The sequence below is a fragment of the Neovison vison genome, chromosome 6 (genome assembly GCF_020171115.1).
Source record: "Neovison vison isolate M4711 chromosome 6, ASM_NN_V1, whole genome shotgun sequence".
Classification (NCBI taxonomy): Eukaryota; Metazoa; Chordata; class Mammalia; order Carnivora; family Mustelidae; genus Neogale; species Neogale vison.
In genome coordinates this window covers 53,156,378-53,178,839 of record NC_058096.1, presented here as the reverse complement: position 1 = coordinate 53,178,839, position 22,462 = coordinate 53,156,378, and the positions used below count along the sequence as shown (strand labels likewise).

The following is a 22,462-nucleotide window of genomic DNA, read 5'->3' as shown; positions in this document are numbered from 1 at the left end:
TGGTAATTACTTAAATGTATCCTTTTATAGGGGGATTGAAGTTAATAGCTACTTGCTTTACCAAGTACTAATCTTGGTTAGAGAAAACTACAGAGACCTTGTTACATAAAAGCCAATTTCTTCTTAGCAAAATGTCTTTAGCTGAGGTAGGAATGGCCATAATTATTTTATGTGTAAAAGACGAGTAGGAACAATCTCACTGCATGATTTCATTATAAGGGCATTTAACTATATTATATGAACCCCATGGTTTGGAAAGACTGGGTCAGCTTCCACAGTAGCTAAAACTATTAGGTACCCTACACTCCTCTTACATAATAATACCTTATATTAAATTAAAAGAGACATGACCTAAGCAATGCCGGCAAGATTTCTGGCATGCAGGAGAGGAGATCAGTTTTCAAAAAGATGAAACCTGTGAACTGAAGACCCTTAAAACAACCAACGGGACTGTAAATATACTATAATTCCATTCTGCTCATTTGGAGCAAAGGTGCAAACTTCATTTCATTTGGTCACTTTTATGGAGAAAATAGGGCTAAAGGGTATTCTTTAGTAGAGGCTACTACTAACAGTAGAACACTAAAGAAATTAAAGGCTAGATATGAAGGGCGATATCCAACAAACAGAAAATAAGAGGAAGGGGTGTTGGCAGTTATAAATGACCCACTTTCTAATATAGCTGGTTATTTAGCTGGATAATAAGAATAACAGAATAAGAATAAGAATAGAATAATAATTTATGAAGACTTACTTTGTTATTAGCTAATAAAACAAATAAGTAGTAAATTTAGAGGTTTTTTCCCTATCTTTTGCTATCATTTATGTATCTTTTTAATATCCAAATGCAGAAAAAACATAGAAGGGTTGATTTAGATTGCTTTGCTGCCTTTTTTTCCATGCTTGGGTCTATTTGCCCAGAATGTTCTGAAGCTTAACAGTGACTGGTTTAATACACTTTTTGTTAGTTTTTCTGAATTTCCCAGAGGTAGTTCCCTCACTAGTGGCTCCCAGTAAAGTTGGAAGGTAAATAAAGTCTGTTTTTCATCCCCTGCTGGCCTTCCATTTCTACGCCTTCTTCACTCTTTTATGTGGCCCTTCACTACTCTGGCCTGTTGCATATCACTGCAAGACTGCTCAATCAAAGCTGACACCAGAACAGCCAGGATCACAGTCTGTCTGACTTCCTGCTTTATTGCAAAACTTGCCTTCTCTGTGTCCCCTTTCAATAGCTCTGTTCTGCATTAGAGAATTGAAGAACTACACTGAGATCAGAGAGATCTGAGTTTTAACAGTAACTTTCTGGATGTCCAACTAACATGCCTCAAACAAAATTAACCAACTCTTGCTCTCCCGTTGCCCTGGACTTATTCTCTGAATTTTACTCTGTCTATTAGTAAATCATTCTGCCAGGTATTCTGGCTTTTTCTCATCCACTCTGTCACCATGTGTGAATGATTAATACGATTAATACTGTGTTTTGCACCCGATTCTCTTCTTTTATTCCTACTAACATTTCTATTGTCCAGGCGCTAACCTATACCTGAAACACGGACAGTCCCACATTCCACTCCATCATATATATAATATATAATATATAAATTTTATACACATACACACACACATATGTATATATATACACATCAAAACTGATTTTGAGGAAATATATATATATCAGTTTTCTGAAGTAATGCTTTATAATTTCAAAGTAATGCTTTGAAGATTACAATTATATGTAATGACTGTAATAAAAATTTCCTAACCTGGTACCCATGACTGCCTTGAACTATTCAGGTAAGAAGTATATCTCACTACTCTCTATATACCACTACAAAATAACCGAGATTCTATTCAAATTTTCTTTGTCCTATCTCCATTTATCCTCTGTCCATTCATGTATTCATTTGTTTAGTTAATATTTATTTTGTGCTGGCACTGAAGGCTGAAGTTATAAAGTTGAAAACAGCATGGCTTTCAATCGATTTGTAATGACATCAAACAATTAAGATAATAACAACATAAACATTGGATATGATGTTATCACTGATAGATTATAGATGCATGAGACTGGGAAGAGTCTGGTACAAACTGATGCTACAGCTGGAATTTAAAGAATAAATAGGTGTTTGCTAGAAAACAAAAGTTTGGTAGTGACAGCAAATGAATAGTCATGGAAGTAGTAGTCTAAAGGAGAAATCTGGAAAACAAAACAGGATTATAGAAGACACAATGAAGTGATGAAGACTGAGACATAGTGCAGGACCATGGCTACAAGGGATCTGAAGCATATCGATTGGGAGTATAAAGACAAAAGAGGGAAAGAAAAATCCTGATCATGAAAGTAGACCCAGGGAACTCAGTGGCTCCATCAAACAGAGTAACATTTGTGTCACAGGAGTCCCAGAAGAAGAAGAGATAGAAAAGGGGAAAGAAGGTTTATTTGCAGAAATTATTGATGAAAACAGACATCCAAATCCAGGAGGCACTGAGAACTCCCATCAAAATCCAACAGAAGGTCAACGCCAAGACACAGAGTAGTTAAATTTGCAAAATATAGAGATAAAGAAAAATCCTAAAAACAACAAGATAAAAAGTCTCTAATTTACAAGGGAAGACCAATAAGGTTAGCAGGAGATCTCTCCACAGAAACTTAGCATCCAGGAGAAAGTGGCAGGATATAATCAATACACTAAATGGAAAAAAATCTGCAGCCAAGAATACTCTATCCCGCAGGGCTATCATTCATACTAGAAGGAGAGACAGTTTCCCAGACAAACAAAAACTAAACGAGTTCAAGACCAATGAACCAGCCCCGCAAGTAATAGCAAAGGGGACTCTTTAAGTGGGAAAGAAAGACTAAAAGTGATAAAGACCGGAAAGGAACAGAGAAAATCTCCAGAAACAACAACAAAATAGGTAATAAAATGGCACTAAGTTCGTATCTGTCAGTCATTACTCTGAATGTAAATGGACTGAATGCTCCAATCAAAAGACATAGGGAGTCAGATTGGATTAAAAAACAAGGCCCACCTATATACTGCCTACATGTTAGACCTAAAGACACCTGCAGGTTAGAGTGAAGGGATAGAGAAATATCTCCCACGCAAAAGGATATCAAAAGAAAGTTGGAGCAGCAATTCTCCTATCAGACAAACTAGATTTTAAACCAAGGTCTATAACAAGAGATGAAGAAGGGCACTATATCATAATAAAGTGATCTATTCCATGAGAAGATCTAACAACTTAAATATTTATGCCCCCAATGTGGGAGCCCCCAAATATACTGAACAATTAAGAACAAACATAAAGGAATTTATTAATAACACACTTATTGTAAGGAACTTTAAAATTCCACTTACATCAACGGACAGATCATCTAAGTAGAAAATCAACAAGGAAACAATGCCTGTGAATGACACACTGGACCAGACAGATTTAACATATATTCAGAACATTTCATCCTAAAGCAGCAGGAAATACAATCTTTTCAAGTACACATGGGACATTTGACAGAATGGACCACATGCTAGGTGACAAATCAAGCCTCAATAGGCACAAAAAGACTGATACCATACTATGCATTTTGCCAATCATAAGGCTACGAAACTTGTAGTCAACTAGAAGAAAAAAATTTAGAAAGAACACAAATGCATAAAGGTTAAAGAACAACCTACAAAGGAATAACTGGGTCAACCATTAAAGAAGAAATAAATACCTGAAAACAAATGAAAATGAAAACATAATGATCTGAAATCTCTGGGATGCAGCAGAAGTGTTCATAAGAAGGGAGTACATACCAATACAAGCCTACCTCGAATACCAAGAAAAATCTCAAATATGCAAGCTAACCTCATACCCAAAGGAGCTAGAAAAGAAAACAAATGAAGCCTAAAGACAGCAGAAGAAGAGGAATCATAAAGATTAGAACAGAAAAAAGTGATATAGAAACAACCAAACCAAAAACACAGGAGAAAAAAAAAAATCAATGAAACCAGGAGCTGGTTTTTGAAAAATATTAATAAAACTGACAAACCCCTAGCCAGACTTCTTAAAAAAGAAAAGAGAAAGGACTCAAATAAAATTACAAATGAAAGAGGAGAGATCACAACTAACACCACAGAAATACAAACAATCATAAGAGAATATTATGAAAAATACATGCCACCAAGTTGGGCAATATGGAAGAAATGGATAAATTCCTAGAAACATATAACCTACCAAAACTGAAACAGGAAGAAATAGAAAGCTTGACTAGACCAATAACCAGCAAAGATATTGAATCAGTAATCAAAAATCTCCCAAGAAACAAAAGTCTAGGGTCAGATGGCTTCCCAGGGGAATTCTATCTATTCTTCACAAACTAGTCCAAAAATAGACAAGGAAGGAAAACTTCCAAATTCATTCTATGAGGCCAGCATTACTCTGATTCCAAAACTAAAGAGATTCCACTAAAAAAGACAACTACAGACTAATAACCCTGATGAACACGGACACAAAAATTCTCAACAAAATACTAGCAAATCAAATCCAACATTACACTAAAAGAATCATTCACCATGATCAAGTAAGATTTATTCTTGGGTTGCCAAGGTGGTTCAATATTTTCAAATTAATCAATGTGAGATACCACATTAATAAAAGGCAGGCTAAGAACCATATGATCCTCTCTCAACAGATGCAGACAGAGCATTTGACAAAGTACAACATCCATTCTTCATAAAAGCCATCAACAAAATAGGGATAGAAGGAACATACCTCAACATAATAAAGGACATAAATGGAAAACCACAGGTAATACCATCCTCAGTGGGGAAAAACAGAGAGTTTTTCCTCTAAATCAGGAACAGCAGAGATGACTAGTGTTACCATTGTTATTTAATATAGTACTGGAAGCCCCAGCCTCAGCAATCAGACAAAAAAGTAAAATAAAATAAAATAAAAAATGAAAAATAAAAATTTTTAAAAAGTGAAAGATATCCAAATTAGCAAGGAAGAAGTCAAATTTTCACTGTTTGCAGATGAAATGATAGTTTATGAAAGACTCCACCAAAAAATTAGAACTGATACACAAATTCAGCAAAATTGCAGGATACAAAATCAACATGCAAAAAAATGTTGCATTTCTATGCACCAATAATGAAGCAGCAGAAAGAGAAATCAAGAAATCGACCTAATTTACAAATGTACCAAAAACCGTAAGACATCAAGGAATAAACCTAACCAAGGAGGTAAGAGATCTGTACTCTAAATAAACTGTAGAGCACTTATGAAAGAAACTGAAGATGACACAAAGAAATGGGAAAACATTCCATGCTCACGGATTAAAAGAACAAATATTGTTAAAAAGCCTATACTACCCAAAGCAATCCACACATTTAATGCAATCCCTATCAAAATATCACCAGCTATTTTCACAGAGCTAGACCAAACAATCCTAAAATTTGTATTGAACCACAAGACCCCAAAAGCCAAAGCAACCTTGAAAAAGAAAAGCAAAGCTGGAGGCATCAGAATTCTGGACTTCAAGCTACATTACAAAGTGGTAGTGATCAAGACAGTCTGATAATGGCATAAAAACAGATACATAGATCAATGGAACAAAACAGAAAACTCAGGTATAGACCCACAACTATATGGTCAACTAATCTTCAACAAAGCCTCTTCAACAAATAGTGTTGGGAAAACAGACAGCAACATGCCCAATGAAACTGGGTAACTTCCTTACACCATACACAAAAATGAACTCAAAATGCATGGAAGACCTAAATGTGAGACAGGAGACAGGAAACCATCAAAATCCTGGGAGGAGAATATTGGCAGCACCTCTGGAGGCAAGGGAAACAACAAGTTAACTACTGGGACTTCAACAAGATAAAAATCTTCTGCATAGCGAAGGAAACAGTCAAGAAAATTAGAAGGCAACCTACAGAGTGGGAGAGGATATTTGTAAATGACATATCTGATTAAGGTTAGTATCTAAAATCTATAAAGAAAAAAAAAATAAAATGTATAAAGAACCTATAAATTTTAACACCCCCAAAACAAATAATCCAGTTAAAAATGGGCAGAAGACATGAACAGACATTTTTCCAAAGAAGACAGCCAGAATGGGTAACAGACACATGGGAAGATGCTCACCATCAATCATCACCAGGGAAATATAAATCAAAACCACAATGAGATACCACCTCGCACCTGTCAGAATGGCTAAATATAACTACACAGCAAACAAAAGATGTTGACCAGGATGCAGAGAGAAGGGAACTCTTACACTGTTGATGGGAATGAAAACCGGGACAGCCACTCTGGAAAGCAGTATGGAGTTTCCTCAGAAAGTTAAAAATAGAACTACCCTACAACCCAGCAATTGCACTACTAGGTATTCACCCAAAAGACACAAAAATACTCATTTGAACAGATACATGCAGCCTGATGTTTACAGCAGCATTATCAACAACACCCAAATTATGGAAAGAGCCCAAATGTCCACCAACTGATGAATGAATAAAGTAGCTGTCATATATATACACAATGGAATCCTACTCGGCCATAAAAAGAATGAAATCTTGCTATTTGCAATGACATGGATGGAGCTAGAGAGTATTATGCTGAGCAAAACAAGTCAGTCAGAGGAAGACAAGTGCCATATGATTTCACTAATATGTGGAATTTAAAAAATGATAACAGATAAACATAAGTGAAAGAAAATAGAGAGGTAAACCATAAAACAGATTTCTAATATAGAGAACAAACAGGGTTGCTAGCGGGGAGGTGGAGGGCGGTTGGGTTAAATGGGTGATGGGGATTAAGGAGTGCCCTTGCTGTAACAAGCAACTGGTGTTGTATACTAAATCCTACACCTAAAACTTAAATTACACTGTATGTTAACCAACTGGAATTTAAGTAAAAACTTGGAAGAAAGAAAACAATGAGCGTGAAGATCAATCCAAGAGATCTGGGGAGTTACTAAAGAATTGTAATCATAGCACTAACCTAACATGGTTTCACATCTGTTTTTAAAAAGATATTTTCAGCAGCAGCTTGGAGGGCAGTTCAGAGTGAACAGAAAGGAATATTATTTTGGGAATCACAGAAATATGGGCCATGAAGAATGGTGGCATATTCGAAGGCAGAATCGGATAAACATAAACATAACAAATAAGATTAACATAAAGATCAATATAAACATAAAGATAAACATAAAAGGCTAGATTCTATCAAGTTTCATTACTGATTGGAAAGGGTAAGGAAGGATTACGGTAGGAGTGGACTAGGGCACCTTCCTCCAGATGAACTGACCAAATTTCTTTCCTCTGAATGTATTCTCTGCCCTTTCCGTTTAGCTCCCTCCTTCTCCACTTTTATGTGATTTTCCAGGTGTGGTCCTCATATGAACAGTGTTAGCATCTCCAGGGAATCTGTTACAAATGCAAAGTGTTGAACTTCCCCCCCACAACTACAGGGTAAGAAACTTCAGAGCAGGGTCCGGTGATTGGTGTTGGAAGACCTTCTGGTGATTCAGATGCAACAAAAGTCTGAGAATCATTGTCCTTGGGCATCTGAGCTTTCAGTGCTATTCATTGAGCTCGGAGTGTCACTTACCCCATGTGACCTTGCACTGACAATTTCCTCGCCCTGTAGGTATCTCATATTGCTCTACTGGAGTCTTAAACTCTTTGAATGTCAGGACCCTGTTAAGCACTTTGTATCTTTACCAGCAAATCCAGCACCGCATACATTGTGGCTTCTCAAAAGCTGTGCCAAATGCACCCCCCACAGCCCAGCCACAGTAAAATCATTTCCTTCTCATTCATCCAAGGACTTTTCTGCTTACCCGGCTCTTCCTGCCTGATAACATACATTCCTGTTTTTTTTCTGAAGCCACTTTCCCGGTCCTTATTACTCATCTTGATGCTCTTTCCTATCATGTACTCCTGCACTTACACCAACAGAGTTTATTTCCAGTTCAACATTTCTGAACAGACAGAATTCTGCCTTTACTTACAGAAATAATAGCTTGATTTTAGATAAGTTGCACATAATGAAATCCTTTAAGTCCTTACTTTAAGTCAGTATAGAAGTTGAAACTTAGATACAAAGTTTAAGGCACAACAATCCTTTATTGTCAGGGCAAGTGGAATGTCAGTTTTGTTCTTATATAAGGTTCTGCACTTTATGGAACAAAATAGGAATGCAGAGATTAAACCCTACAATGGCTCAACTGGCATTTCTGCTCTTTCTTCAGAATACACGTAGAAGTATTAGGTTATTCTACCATACATGACAGTATTACAAAAAGTTTTGATTCTTTTTTTAAAAAAATAATGAAATGCTTCTAAAATTTTTAAAACAGCATCTCTCCAAAAATAGTATCTCTAGTTCTATGCATCTGTAGTAATAACGATCATATGTAATAATAATAATAGTACTTAGTAACAAGAACTTAATGAGCAATATAGGATGCTATTTTAGATTTTTGATTTCCCTTAATCTCCATAACATCACTGAGTTATTTTTTCCATTTCAAGATAAGAAAACTGAGACCTAAAGCAGTTACCTACTCTTTTAGAAAGGCACAGAAATTGACTATGTTGTGCCTGGACTATCAGCCTGTTTGCTCTAAATCTTGGCACCTGTCTTATGGGAAAGAGAAGAGCATGGCAGAAAAGGATTCTAAACCAGTCTCTACAGCTAATTTAGGGCAGGTCTCTGAGACTCAATTTACTGCTTAGTAAAATAAGGAGTTAGATCAGATGATCACGAAGGTTCCTTTTTAGTCTAATAGCCTATGTTTCTTTCTATGAAATAAAGTTAACCAAAATGTCTGGAATAAAACATCCTATTTAAACTTGTACAATTGATCTTATTATTAATTTTTTTTCATTAAAATGGAAATCCCATAGCGAGAAGTCCAATCAGTCATGAGCTTCTATTCATCTGTCCTTCATTCAGAAAATAATCAGATGGCATTTTGAACTTTTACAAAATTCATAACTTAGGGTGCCTGGGTGGCTCAGTCGTTAAGTGTCTGCCTTTGGCTCAGGACATGATCCCAGGGTTCTGGGATCGAGCCCCACATCAGGCTCTCTGCTCAGCGGGAAGCCTGCTTCCTCCCTCTCCCACTCCCCTTGCTTATAGTCCCTCTCTTACTGTCTCTCTGTGACAAATAAATAAATAAAATCTTTAAAAAAAAAAAAATTCATAGCTTGTGAGGACTACCTGAAGGGACCACACTGAGTTAGAGGTCTTGTTTTTAAGGAACTTAGCGTCTAGCAGAATCCAGAAGAGATCTTCAGAAATGACAAAGTGAAAAGTGAAAGCTATCACAAGACAGAGTAAGCATTTATTCTATAGGATTCCAAGGAAAAATAAATTATTTGAGTACTGCAGAACAGGAAAGAAGGATTGAAGGCAGAGTCCAAAGAGAATGTGGATTAGGAATTGAAAGACTAATAGCATTTGAATACTCTAAGACATTAAAATTGCATAATTGTAGCGGTGCCTGGGTGGCTCAGTCATTAAGCATCTGCCTTCTGCTCAGGTCATGATCTCAGGGTCCTGGGACTGAGCCCCTCATCAGGCTCCCTGCTCTGAGGGAGCCTGCTTTTCCCTCTCCCACTCCCCCTACTTGTGTTCACTCTCTTGTCTCTCTCTCTGTCAAATAAATAAATAAAACAAAACATTGCATAATTGCATACTGAGTTACTTACAGTAAATATCAAAGATTGCTTGTTCAGACTGAAGTGTTTTCTGACCAGATGGTCCGTAATACGTCACAGAGCAGGTAAATGGCATCTGTATGTCAGCCTTGGTTGCCTTGTACTCCAGGGATGAAGTCATGGTATAGAGCTGAGTTACCGGGTCCATTTGCTTTTTAAAAATTAAGACTACCACTGAAGAAAGTAAGAACACTAATGATAGCACCTTTCATTGGAAAAATCACAATCCTTAAATGTCACAACACCTTGATAAGTGGTTTTGTCCTTACTATATTTAACAGGAGGGAAAACTGACATGTACCGAGGTAGAATGTCTTTTCAGAACCATGAAATCAGAGACACAGACAGAAATAGAATCCTGGAATCCTATCTCCCACTCCCTTTAATTAACTTCTAGAACATGCCATATACAGAAATAATTCTTCTCTGCTCTTGATTCTTCTGCACAAGGACTAAAATGGTGTTTTAAAAAAATCACTTAATGACTTAATGGTTACTGAAAGGAACGAAGCATAGAACCATAGATCAAAAAGGCCAATGCATTTAGATGCAGGGCAGTCTAAGGAATGCCTAGAGGAGAGAAGGTCAAAACAGGTCATCGGAATTTACTGCCCACTTCTTACCCACCTCCTTCAAGGGGTTGCAGCACTTTTCCATTCCTGTACCACGTGATGTTACCATCTGGGTAACTGTCTTTTGAAATGCAGTCTCCCAACTGCAAAATGAAAAGGAAATGTTGCTACCTTGGTTCCATCAGTGGTTGTCAATTTGAAAGCGTTGGACTCCTCAGGGGGTGCAGCTCTTCCAAAGGTTTCCTGACCCATTTATTATCCAAGCACTGACTGGGGACTGAATACATGCTCCCTTGCATTAAAAACAATGCCTAGTACTTAAAATTATGGTCTCGCTCATTTAAAAACATGCAATAGACACTGCCACTATTAATAAAATCACATTTGTCCAAAAGCATTACCAAATTCATTTTGACATTATTCATTTTTAGTATTAACTAAATAACATAACTACATTAACATTGGCTATTCCCATGGTTCATAGATCTCAGCATGCAAGAATCATTAACGGGATGAAAGTGGGGCTGCCTCTCTGGTTTCATACTATTTAAAGTTCAGATACGTATATCTACCAAATCTGTAATTCCCACCACTTTTCTTCAAATGTGTTATGACTTTAATATTTAGCCTTTATCAAATAATATTACAAAATAAAACTTAATCTGATTCAAAGAACTTTTCATTTGTTTGTACTTTTTTCTTCACAAAGGAAAATTTAGGTATTTTACTTAGTGAAATAAGATCATTAGTCAGTTGATGTGCCTAAATATAACCTTCAATTTTGTCTCCTCTTGATACAGCCTCTCTTCACACCTCTTAATGTGACTGTTCAAATTTGATCTTCTCATATCTTTACTTCAACTTTTTAATAGTTTAATCTGCCAACAGAGTAAAGTCCAAATTCCCTCCATGACATAAGGCTTGTCATAATCCAGCTTCTCTTTACTTCTCCAGATTTATCTTTTACTGCACTCTCTTGCCTACTGTCTTACCACACAAAGTTCCAGTAACACAAATAACGTGTGTTTCCTAAAAATGCTATTCTCCTTCACATCTTATTATTTCACATTGTCAGAAAACCTTTCAACCCTTGGTTTGGAGAAAATCTACTCATCTTTCATGACTCCATTTAACAGTTCACTGAAACAAGAAAGACTATATACCTTTTCCCCTCCTCTGCTCACCTTCTCCTCCTTTCAGAAATGACTTCATCTTCCTCTGTATTCCCCACTCTAACTCAGGCAGACTTTCTGATTGGCACCTGCAACACTGTCAGCTCCACAAGAACAAAGTCTATCTTATTTGTCCTGGCATCTGAGGCCAGGAGAAGACATTACTAAGTGAAGGCAACGAATCAAACGCAAGTTCTTACCTTTTTTAGCTGCTCTGTTTCAAGAAAAGGCGCTTGGCTTACAATTTCAGGTTTGGATGGTTGCTCTAAAGTCAAGCAGAAAAGGGTTTTAAGTACACAAGAAAGAACAAAAGGACATTTGTGATTTGAATTATAGAAAATAATTCACTTATTCAAAGCAAACACATTCCCAAATAATCTGTAATTAAGAAATCTGGTTAGCCCACTCCTCCACGTATTTGCTTTATTATATTAAGTACTATTTTAAATGCTTATTACTCCTTTGAATTAAATATTTGTAATGTCTTCTGAATGCTTCATAAGCTATAAATATGGATTTGATAGTGAAATAGAGGTTAATATATGGAATATGAATATGATTGTTAACTGATTATCATGTGTACTTTCCACTTACTAATAACTTCCAGCTACTTAGATGAAGACCTGAATCCACAAAGGGTACTTAATAAAAATGCAGATTTCTAAGTCTCCCTTGGCCAGAAGTAGGATCTCTAGGGACAGTCCTATAAATCAACTTTTTAAAACAAGCTCTCTACAAGATTTTTAGGCACAATGAAGTTTAAAAATCATGGTTCTAAAATCATGCTAACTAAAAAGAGTTAAGGGATATAAACATTCAAGTTTTCTGTGTATCTCAAACCTTATCTTTAAAGTGAAATCACATTATGAAATTATAAATGTAAGGAAATCCTTCAAATTTGGAACAGAGATAATAGAAGCATCTCAAATGTAGGAAGTTCTAGAAGCATCCATTCTAAGAGAGCTTTCAGGAAGAACTAGTTAAAAATCACAGCAACAAGGTAGTATTCAAAGTTATTTTAAGTTATCTACTCTTCGCTGTTAGTTATCTATTCCTGACAGATTTTTTACTTTTTAATTAGCTCTAACAATTAGTCTCCAGAAAATGGATATTCCCTCTTTGTCATTGATTTTTGTGAATTTCATGGGGCAAAACTATTCTATTCTCATATAAACAAATAAAGATAACAGGTTCTTCTTTCACTCATAGTCTCATTGTAATACCATCTCCAATACCTTTAGTTTCTATTACCAAAGGAGACTAAGTTGGCTTTTATACAGTTATTATTCAGTTTGGGATTCTGCTATCAGACATGTTGCCTACCCAGACCATTATAGAAAATAAGGATGAAGACAGAAAGTCTTTGGAAGAGCAAAATGGCTATCACCAAGACTGTGTAAAAAAAAATATGTGAACTTCTTCATGTTACTATTTAGAGTTCATTTCCTTTTTACGTGACTGTTTTATATCAGAAATTGGAACAATGAATAATAATAGTAAATCTTCCTATGTGTTCAACTTATGCCCTTTAACTACAGGAGAGCCAACTTACTATTAATTCTAGAAATATCACTCTAATTCAATTTGCACAAGATGGATTATTTTCTAAATATACCTACTGGAAACAAAACACAAGAAAGATAAAAAATAGAAAAAAGAAATACAGAAGAATAGAAAGGTGTAACAGAGACAGTTACATTATGACAAACAAAAAGTGACACCTGTTTTCCTGACTGTAAGAAATGTGACCAAAAAATTATTAAATCTGACCAAAAAGTCAGGTTGAACAGCAATTTCTGTGAAACATATGGTAGGAGGTTAAAGCCTTCCACATATCAATAAGCACTGGTGTTATCACAGTTTTAACGTAATGTCATTAATGTTCACAATTACAACTCTGAATTCCTGATAGAACATTAAATTCTATTCTGAATTTACGTTTTAAGACAAATGTCTAAAACATTTGAAAGAGGGATATACCCAAAATATTTAAGCAAAATAAAAATTCTCAATGCTTAAATAAGTAAGACAAACTTCTCTGGGAACTAAAATCAAGTATTTCGTGATACCACTCTGAAAGCATAAGAGAGGTAAGATATTTAATTAATTTATGTGCTCAATCAAGAGTCAAAATTAATAAGAGAAAAAGAACAAATGGATTTTTGTTTCCCATTCAGTAGTATCTATGCCTAGAATATAAAAAGAGGTTTAAAAAAAATCATCTGAAAAAACTGAGGTTCTTCTCTTTTTTTTTTTAATTGAGTCTTCTAATACAAAATGTAGGTGGGCAGTGTTGCTAAACTGCATTACTTTCAGGTTCACCAAAATTAATTATCAAAACAGTTGTGCACGTACTTCCTCTTAGGCAAAATGTATATATCTCTGCTTTGTAAACCTTATGATGTTTTATTCTTTCACATAAGATCATAAATACTTGGTGTGTTACAAGTCTTGGCCCTTACACATGGCCATGTATATATTCTTTCCATAGATATTTTCTAAAATTTATACTTATTTCAATAAAATGAAGCTGTGGAAAATCCAGAAAAACCTGGTGAAAGAATGCTTAATGTTTAGGCTTCTTCACAGTGTAACTCATCTTTTTATTTGGAAGAGAGTCACCATGGCTATTGTGGAAGTGATGATAATACCTACTCCAATTCCTTGAATTCTTTTCTTCCAAACTTTTGTTTCAAACCCACGAGATATTTTATATGTAATTTTCTTTTATATTAGTTTGCAACAATCAATGGGTATTAGTTGGAGGACCATAAAAGAGGACATGTACTATTTTAGCAAAATTGCATATTGATTCCAAAGTGTTTAAAAAAAAAAAAACTTCACATGAATTATGCCTTAATATAATTCAGGGATTCATAACCAAGTATAGAATTGAAAGGGAAAGTCATAGTACAAATTTATTTGCATTATTAAAATAACTTTATCAAGGGTATCGCAGCCAGCTGAGGATGTAGTGATGAAGGCCAAACTGCTCTCTGTCACCCACAATGTACAGTGTTATTACCAAAAACCACACACAGGAGAGCGTTTGATAGGGGAGGAAGGCAAGAAAAGAGAGGTTCACTGGTTACATTGACTCATGAAAGCTCCTCTCAGTACTTTGTCAGTCATTACCTCTTCTAAATTCTGGTCCACTTTAAGTAAACAACCGTTAGCATGGAATCATAGTTGACTTCCTCATGAGATGGGAAAGGTAATTTTTTTTTTATTTTTTTTTTTAAAGATTTTATTTATTTATTTGACAGAGAGAAATCACAAGTAGATGGAGAGGCAGGCAGAGAGAGAGAGAGGGAAGCAGGCTCCCTGCTGAGCAGAGAGCCCGATGCGGGACTCGATCCCAGGACCCTGAGATCATGACCTGAGCCGAAGGCAGCGGCTTAACCCACTGAGCCACCCAGGCGCCCGGGAAAGGTAATTTTTATATTTAAAGAATCGAAATAAAATAGGTCTCATTTGTTAAATAGGTCATTTTCTGCTTCCTTCATTAAAAAAAAAATTCCTTGCAGGTTGATGAACTTTCACATGAAAGGGGAGAGGAAGGATGCTAGGTTCTGATAAAACTCTGAGAACGGTGTCCGAATGAAAGCTCTAATGTAACTGTGTGAAGGAAGTCAGCACCGCCCGTCACTAAGCAAAGAACCAGTCCAAGTATACAGTGTACAGTCCCTATGTCACGGAAACAGTTTTCCTTTTAACGAGTGGGTTTACAGGTTAGCCTACATTGTGGTTTTCAAATGCTTTTTTAGAGCTAGAGTTATTTTCCTTTTCTTTCCCACCCCAAATGAATTATCATGAAAAAAACCTTTGAAATATAGCGTGGGTGGGATTCTAGCCAGCAGAAGCAAATGCCTCCCCCTCCCCTGTCCTCTTCGGCAAAGCTCCTCCGGAGGATCTAGGAATCAGTAGGAAAACGACCCTCAAATTCAAAGCACTTCTATTACTGTTGATGAGAGAAGCAGCCTCGGACTAGTGAACATCCTCAAGGTCAGAAATCAGCAACACACCTAACAAAGCCAGGTCTTCAGATGACCAGTCAGGGATTTTTCTGTCCACCACCGACAGCCAGCTGGCAATCTGGGTACCCATTTGACTTCCAAAACTTTTGCACAGTGATTGGAATAAATCTTTGAGAACTTTAAAGGCTTGACTGGTGTTTCTGAATGTTTTTATTAACTTCAAACGTGCATTAAATGCAAACACCTTTAATTTTGCTGCCATTCAATTCTTTTTTTAAAAAAAGCTGTATTCCTGGCAATAAAGAACATGACTTATTTGAACCTCAGGTGCTTTATGGGCATAGCTGTTGTATCTGAGGTATAGTTTAAAGCTAAACAAATATGCCTACAGCGGAGGGAGCAGAGTCATCGGTCATGGCCTCCAGTCTGAATAAGAACAGTCTGAGTTTGCCCATGAGGATGGCACTCTGCAGCAAGCTGAGCTGGGATTAGTTCACGTCAACCATACTCGATTCTGTAGTACACAATGCATGTTGCTAGGTGACTCGACAGAAGGAAACAGAGCACTGATTGATGAGCCTAGTAACTCTTAAGTGACTGCAATATACACATGCACAGAATAAAAGTCTCCCTGTCACAGCTGCTGTTGGCTTCACAAAATGTGACCCAAAGTAAATTCATTATTAAAAAAAAAAAAAAAAAAAAAAAAAAAAAGTAAAGCCCCTATATGCTCTTGCAAATGATTTCCTTATCATGAGCTGTGCCATTCATTTAATTGGACTCGGAGGGTTCCATGGTTTTTAGCATAAAATGCCATTTTCAAGAGTGTGTAACTTGTCTATTTAAATTCTCCCTGGCCCAGAGCCTGGAATGCAAATTCTGTTTCTGAGAATCACTTTGTATTCAACAACATTCAAAAGAGAAGGGGGTAGGGGGTGCTGCCAGTATGTGGGGTGTGAGTTTGTTTTCACAATCATAGAAATCCCCTGTATTCCAAAATATCCTACAAATTTTTATCAAAGCAGACCAACTGGATTTTTTTTCCAGATGGTTGTATGATATATTCTTTAGGTGTACTCTGAAAATTGTCACAAATGATTCTTTTAAAGGAAACTACCTGGATTTTCTCAACTTTCTTGTAGACTAGCTTGATATTTGAGAATTTTAACACAGTGAGAAAGAAACCTGGCAATGACGAAGCCATACACATAACCTTCAGGGTGCTATGACTTAATCTCTACCTACTGTCTTACATTCTTGTTGTGAACTTAGTATTTATGACATCAGGGCCTAATTCAAAAAATTGTATTGGTTGTTCTCTTTACAGAAAGTGTCCCTAGAAGTGCACCATCCATCTTCCTAGTAACATCAAAGTGAAATGAAAGAAAAAAAGGAAGGAAGAAAGAAAAAAGAGGGGCCATTGGTAAACAAAGGAGGCAGATTATTTGGGGTATTTAATGGAAGGCATGACTGGTAAACACTTGGAATTTGGTGTGATTCATAAAATGACTAAGAAGGGTGGATGGTTTCTGGAAAGTGCCTTCTAAGCTGAAAGGTAATCAACTGAAACATGTAATATGCTCTTACAATGTTCTTCTGGAGAACAAAGGTTTCTTTTGATAGTACAAGAATTCTTTGAATCCATGTCAGGAGCCCATAGGAGCTTTGAAATCTATATAAATACTTAAGGGACAGTTCCACTTAGTTGCATAGGCTGTTACAAGAGAAATGGAAAAAATCCATGGTTGTTTGCTATAGTAGCCTCTGGGCTGCTTTCTTCCCTATTTATTTTAACAATTTCTAGGTGCTGCCATGTTATCAGAAAGCAGAGCGGGGAAAAACTGAAAAGTGAGACCTTCTTCCCTAGTTAAAAAAGACTGGCATTCTGAAACTTTTGAGACCTATTTTCTCCCTGTAATTTATAATATATTATGATGTAACAGGAGGTGGGATTTTTTTACCTGAATATTAAAAGATAAAATGTTTAATTAGAACTTCTCAAGTCATTCATTTGCATAGCTATTTGCACAGTAACATTAACTATATGTTATCATTAGGCAAAGTAACTTTGCCATAATGACTACAGTAATTACTCCAAGTTTCTTCTTCTGACTTCTCTTCTTCCAATCTTATTCTACTTCTTCCCCTTGAGGTATTCCACAGATGCATTCAGGGTGTGGTGAGCTTTTTTATTTGGGGTCAATTTTCTAAACCAACTGAACACTTTGAAGAACTAAAGCAACATTATTAAAGGCCAGGATATATGTACGTGTGTGTGTGTGTGTGTGTGTGTAATATTACATACATACATATTTTGACACACATGCACACACACATAAAAAGCTTAGATTTCTAAGTCATAAGATGGTTTGGATTTGCTTATATTTATTGTTTAATATGTAAAAATATTATTTTTATATGGGTCAGTCTGATACATACGTGTGTATTTGCGTGACGTGTATGATTATATGTATGTATCACATATCTACGTATATCTCATAGACTATTCATTTGTACATGTCAGTGAAAGTAAAAGACCACATGCCAGTTTTCACTTTGTGGTACTTCACAAAGTACCACGAAGTGAAAGTACTAGGAAATGTTACCCAACAAAACAACAGAGAATATTCTTTTAGTTCCTCACTGCAGAACTCCTATTTGAATTTCAGGGGTTTTGTTTTCCTCACTGCCAGCATGCATGAGCAGAATGAAGATCGTCAGAAGTTCTCTCACAGAGATGCCTGCCGTGGAGACACTACAGAGCGTTCACTCTTCTTGCTGAAGAACATTTTCTAGTACCAGGAATCAATCCCACTTAGCAGTTACACTGCCGACTACTTACTGAACACCTTGACTATTGTAGGTGCCTCAAACACGTTGTCCTCAGTTACTAGCATGCACACAAATCTCTTTTCATCACTGATCCTTGCATTACTGATAGACAAAGTGTAGTTTTCTGAGAGGCTCAATCTGTCTCTGTATTCTGGTACATCGTCGTACTGCACACTTTTCTTTGTAGAGGACCTGAAGGCAATAAATACTGGGGAGCCATCGGGCTTTTCCTAAAAATTAAAATAACAATACATTTTAAAAACAAGCATATTCAGATGTTTCAGGATTACATCCAGAATAACAAAACTTCTTGGCCATATTCTTCCACCAATATTTATAGTTCTGTCCAAAAAATGACTCTTCATAAGAGGAAAGGCTCTCCGTTCTTTTACAGGTATCAGTTTAAATATGTGAAAATGGAAAGACAGAGCTATTGGAATCTGAGCTTCTCTTGCATCCAAAGGACAGAATTAGAGACTGTTCTGAAAACAAGAAGGGCTGGCATTGTCTCTAATTTAAAAGAAAAAAAAAAATAGAAAAAAACAAACACACAAATGCACAAATGATATTCAGCTAAACATCAGAGCAAGCATACATGTGGGCTGCAAATACTCAGAAGTCCTGGGCAGTTATCCTTTGCATATTCATTACTTTAATCCACATATTTTAAACGTCCACACCTTTCAGTTTCGGCCAAAACTGACAGAGCTGACCTTTACTCATAACATAATTTAATGAGTCTTCATGGAGGAACAGTATGTGCCCTTATGAAACAATCATGTCCATTAAGCAACAGAATCAGATTAATCACTAAAATCCATAGTTTTGCTATCTGAGTCATAAAACTTAGCTCAAGAGCTTTCATATAAAAACTTATTATCAAAATAAAATATAATCTGGCATGGACAATTATGCCAAGAGCCCAAGACTTATAATTCATCTCTTCCTTTACTCCCACAAAAATTCTCTTAGCTAATAAGCAATTTAATCTAAGATAGAAGCCAATCTCTCCTCTACTTACCTCACAAGGTCTTCGAGAAAATAAAATGATAAAACATTTTAAAGTGCATGGCAAATTCCAAGGTACTACGGGGAGTTACATTTTAAAAATTATTAATATTTATTACTTTTATGGACTAAATTTTGGGTCACCACCAAATTCGTATGTCGAAGCCCTCCACCCCAGGGTGCTGATATTTGGAGGTGGAGCCTTTGAGAGGTCAGTAGGTTTAGATGAAGGACTAGAATGGTGCCTTTAGGACAGGATTAGTACCCTTATAAGAAGAGGAAGAAAACACAGGTTATATGAGTACATAGCAAAATGGCAGTTGTCTGCAAATCAAGAGAAGGACCCTCACGAAGAGACAAATTTGCCAGCACCTTGATCTTGAACTTCCCAGCCTCCAGAACTGTGAGAAATAAATAATTGCTGTTGAAGCCCCTAGTTTACAGTGTTCGGTTATAGCACTGCAAGCCAAGACAATTACTAAGCTAATTTTAGAGCCCAAAAGCTTTAGTTGGTTGAATATCTGAATACATTAATAATATTCTCCTTAAATTTTTTAATTTTGTCACAGGTTTGCAATGCAAATCCTTACTCTAAATCATTCCTTCACTGAGGGAAATATTTTATTTTATTTTATTTTTTTTCACTGAGGGAAATATTTTAAACCAGTCCCTTATGTTTCTGTATTCATACACTTATGCAATAAATAATAGTTATTAACCATATGCCAGGTACTTTCCTTGGGTTTTCCACACAGTAACGGATTTAATACTCCTAATGACCCTGCAAGTTAGAGTTGTAATATCAGATTCATTTACAGATTATACAGTGCAGACAGAAGTTGGTTAAGTAAATTGTTCAAGGTCCCAGCTAGCGTATCTCAGCAGAGCAAAGGTTGAAGCTTTGCAGTGTGGCTCCATGATGACTCACTACAGCACTCTTCGTAGCTGTTAGCTGCCCCTTCTGTACCAGCACTGGGGCGGATGCTGAAGAAGAGGCCGGGGTCAAGAAGGGCAGGTTCTGTGATGAGCACCAGGAGTTACACACGACTAATGAATCACTGAACGCTACATCAAAAACCAGTGATGCCCTACACGCTGGCTAACTGAACATTAAAAAAAAGAAAAGAAAGAAAGAAAGAAAGAAAGAGGTGGGGGGTGAAGTGTGAAAAGGCTCACAGGGAACCATGATCTCCATTCACAGGCAGATGTCCCTGCAGAAGGGGAGAAGCCAGTCTGTCCTTCCTCTGCGTCTGGCCCCCTTCACGCTTTCTAAACCAACCATTTGTCTTTCAGCTTTCATTAAATTAGAGCTTGCCGACTCTGCCTACAAATCGACACTGGTTTTAGAGCCCATGGTACTTCAAATGCATCTCATCCGGTTATTGCCGAAGCTCTTTGCTTTAATTAAGCATTTGAAAACTGTCATTATTGTTTCCACCTCCACTGTACTAGTTCAGTTTGGGTGAAAATTACTCCCTGAATCATCAGCGGGAAGGTCTACGATCACGATTTTTCAACATCTGTGTTCCACTTATTTTGGCAGTAGTTCGACTCAACAGGTGAAGCAGGTGGTCGTCTCGCTTGGAGTTTGAGGGGTGTGAACAGACCTTGTCCTCACAGGCCTTAGCTTCCTTTTCCCACTTTTATAGTAAATCAGAAATAGTTCAACATTCTCCAGTGTGAGCAGGTATCAGGAGGGGAGTACAGGGAAGTGCTGAGCTGCCTCACCCCCTTCCTCTGCTGTCACATGATCCCCTCCCCCCCCCCCCGCACACGCGCATACGCTTAGAGCCCCACAGCCAGAACAAGGACCATGTGCCAAGCACCCCATCAATACTCTGCTATGAATTACTCCATGTAACCCTCACACCACTGAGGGAAAACTATTCTTATCACCCCCTTTTTTGAGATGAGAGAATGGAGATTCATTCACTTGTCCAGAATCCGACAGCATGTATATGGTAGAACATGTTGGTCTGACTTAAGAACCCACATTTTGAAAGACTGTGTTCTACCCCCAGCTTGGGTGCAAACTAAGCGTATTTCCCAAAGTGTGTTCTGCAGTAGTTTAAAAAAAAAAAAAATGAAGAAATGAAGCAAGCTTAGACTATCTAGAAGGCATCTTAGTATATGAAAGGCTCTGAGAAATACTGTGATAAAGAAAGTTTTCAAATATTATTTGACCATCAGATTTTTTTTCCCTATTCAAATACCTTTTAACATTTCAAGGAACTTGGGAAAAACTGCCACTGTATTCAAGGAAGCATAAGTCTACTTCAGGGTCAAAACTATGTGAGTCTTATGTGATTCAGCATTAGGAAACTGGGCCAGAAAGACACCTTTTTTGGTTTCTGTAATTAAAGTGAAACACCTTATCAGTCAATGTTACGTAGCCACCCAAATCATCTATCATGTATCTACCCTCCATTTCTAGACCCATCTGTGCCTCCATACCCAAGAAAGTATGATCTCCCATCTGTAAGACAGGAGTAAAGTGAACAATGTTAAATGTAAAAAGGACCAGCCACATCAACGTAGTTCTAAGACAACACTAGAAACAAGCTTCTAATGCTGATGACTAATTCCCAATGAATATTTGGGTACTCTAGCAACTGGTGTCTTTTGCCTTTGCAATAGCCACACCAAACAGAGTATGAGTATGTGGAGAAAGGCTGCCAACTTCCACTAAGCTCTGTTCTACACACCACTGATTTTACTCTGGAACTCTGCTTTTTCCTCTGCCTCTAACATTTAAGGTTCAATCTTTCAGACTAATATGATCTAAGAATTATGTGTTTATTGGCTTTATTTTAAAATAGCACTTCTTATGTAAGATTTAGGTATTACTCTTTTGAGATATTCAACACATAATTCTGCCTTCCCACATTTGTATCCACAGTTGACTATTGCCATTATTTGAAATTCACATTTACTCACAGAAGGAGTATTATCTCAAAAAACAGAAACAACAACAAAAAGCTAGAAGTAATTAGCCAAGTCCAAAGTAGGTTACACTTACATATTTCCATTTGCCAAACATGAGATTCTGAGGTACATCGAGTCGGCAAGGCATGATAATGGTATCTCCATATGCTGAGTTTACAGTATACCATCCAAGGCCTTTAGAAAAAAGAAAAAAGAGAGAGAAGATGTTAAGTGTTTTCTTGAAGTAACTAAGCAAA

At 36.7% G+C, this 22,462-nt stretch overlaps 1 protein-coding gene across 2 annotated transcripts in view; it reads right to left on the bottom strand.

Annotated features, from left to right (window-relative positions):
* ALCAM (activated leukocyte cell adhesion molecule) overlaps positions 1–22,462 on the bottom strand; it is a 215,097-nt gene that overhangs the window by 38,294 nt on the left and 154,341 nt on the right. For both annotated transcript variants that reach the window (XM_044251307.1, XM_044251306.1), the window contains exons 2-6: positions 22,300–22,400; positions 18,283–18,502; positions 11,664–11,728; positions 10,347–10,434; positions 9,711–9,893 (exon numbers count right to left, since the gene is read on the bottom strand). In XM_044251307.1, the coding sequence (XP_044107242.1) occupies positions 9,711–9,893; positions 10,347–10,434; positions 11,664–11,728; positions 18,283–18,502; positions 22,300–22,400 (657 nt within the window). The remainder of the gene's footprint in view (positions 1–9,710; positions 9,894–10,346; positions 10,435–11,663; positions 11,729–18,282; positions 18,503–22,299; positions 22,401–22,462) is intronic.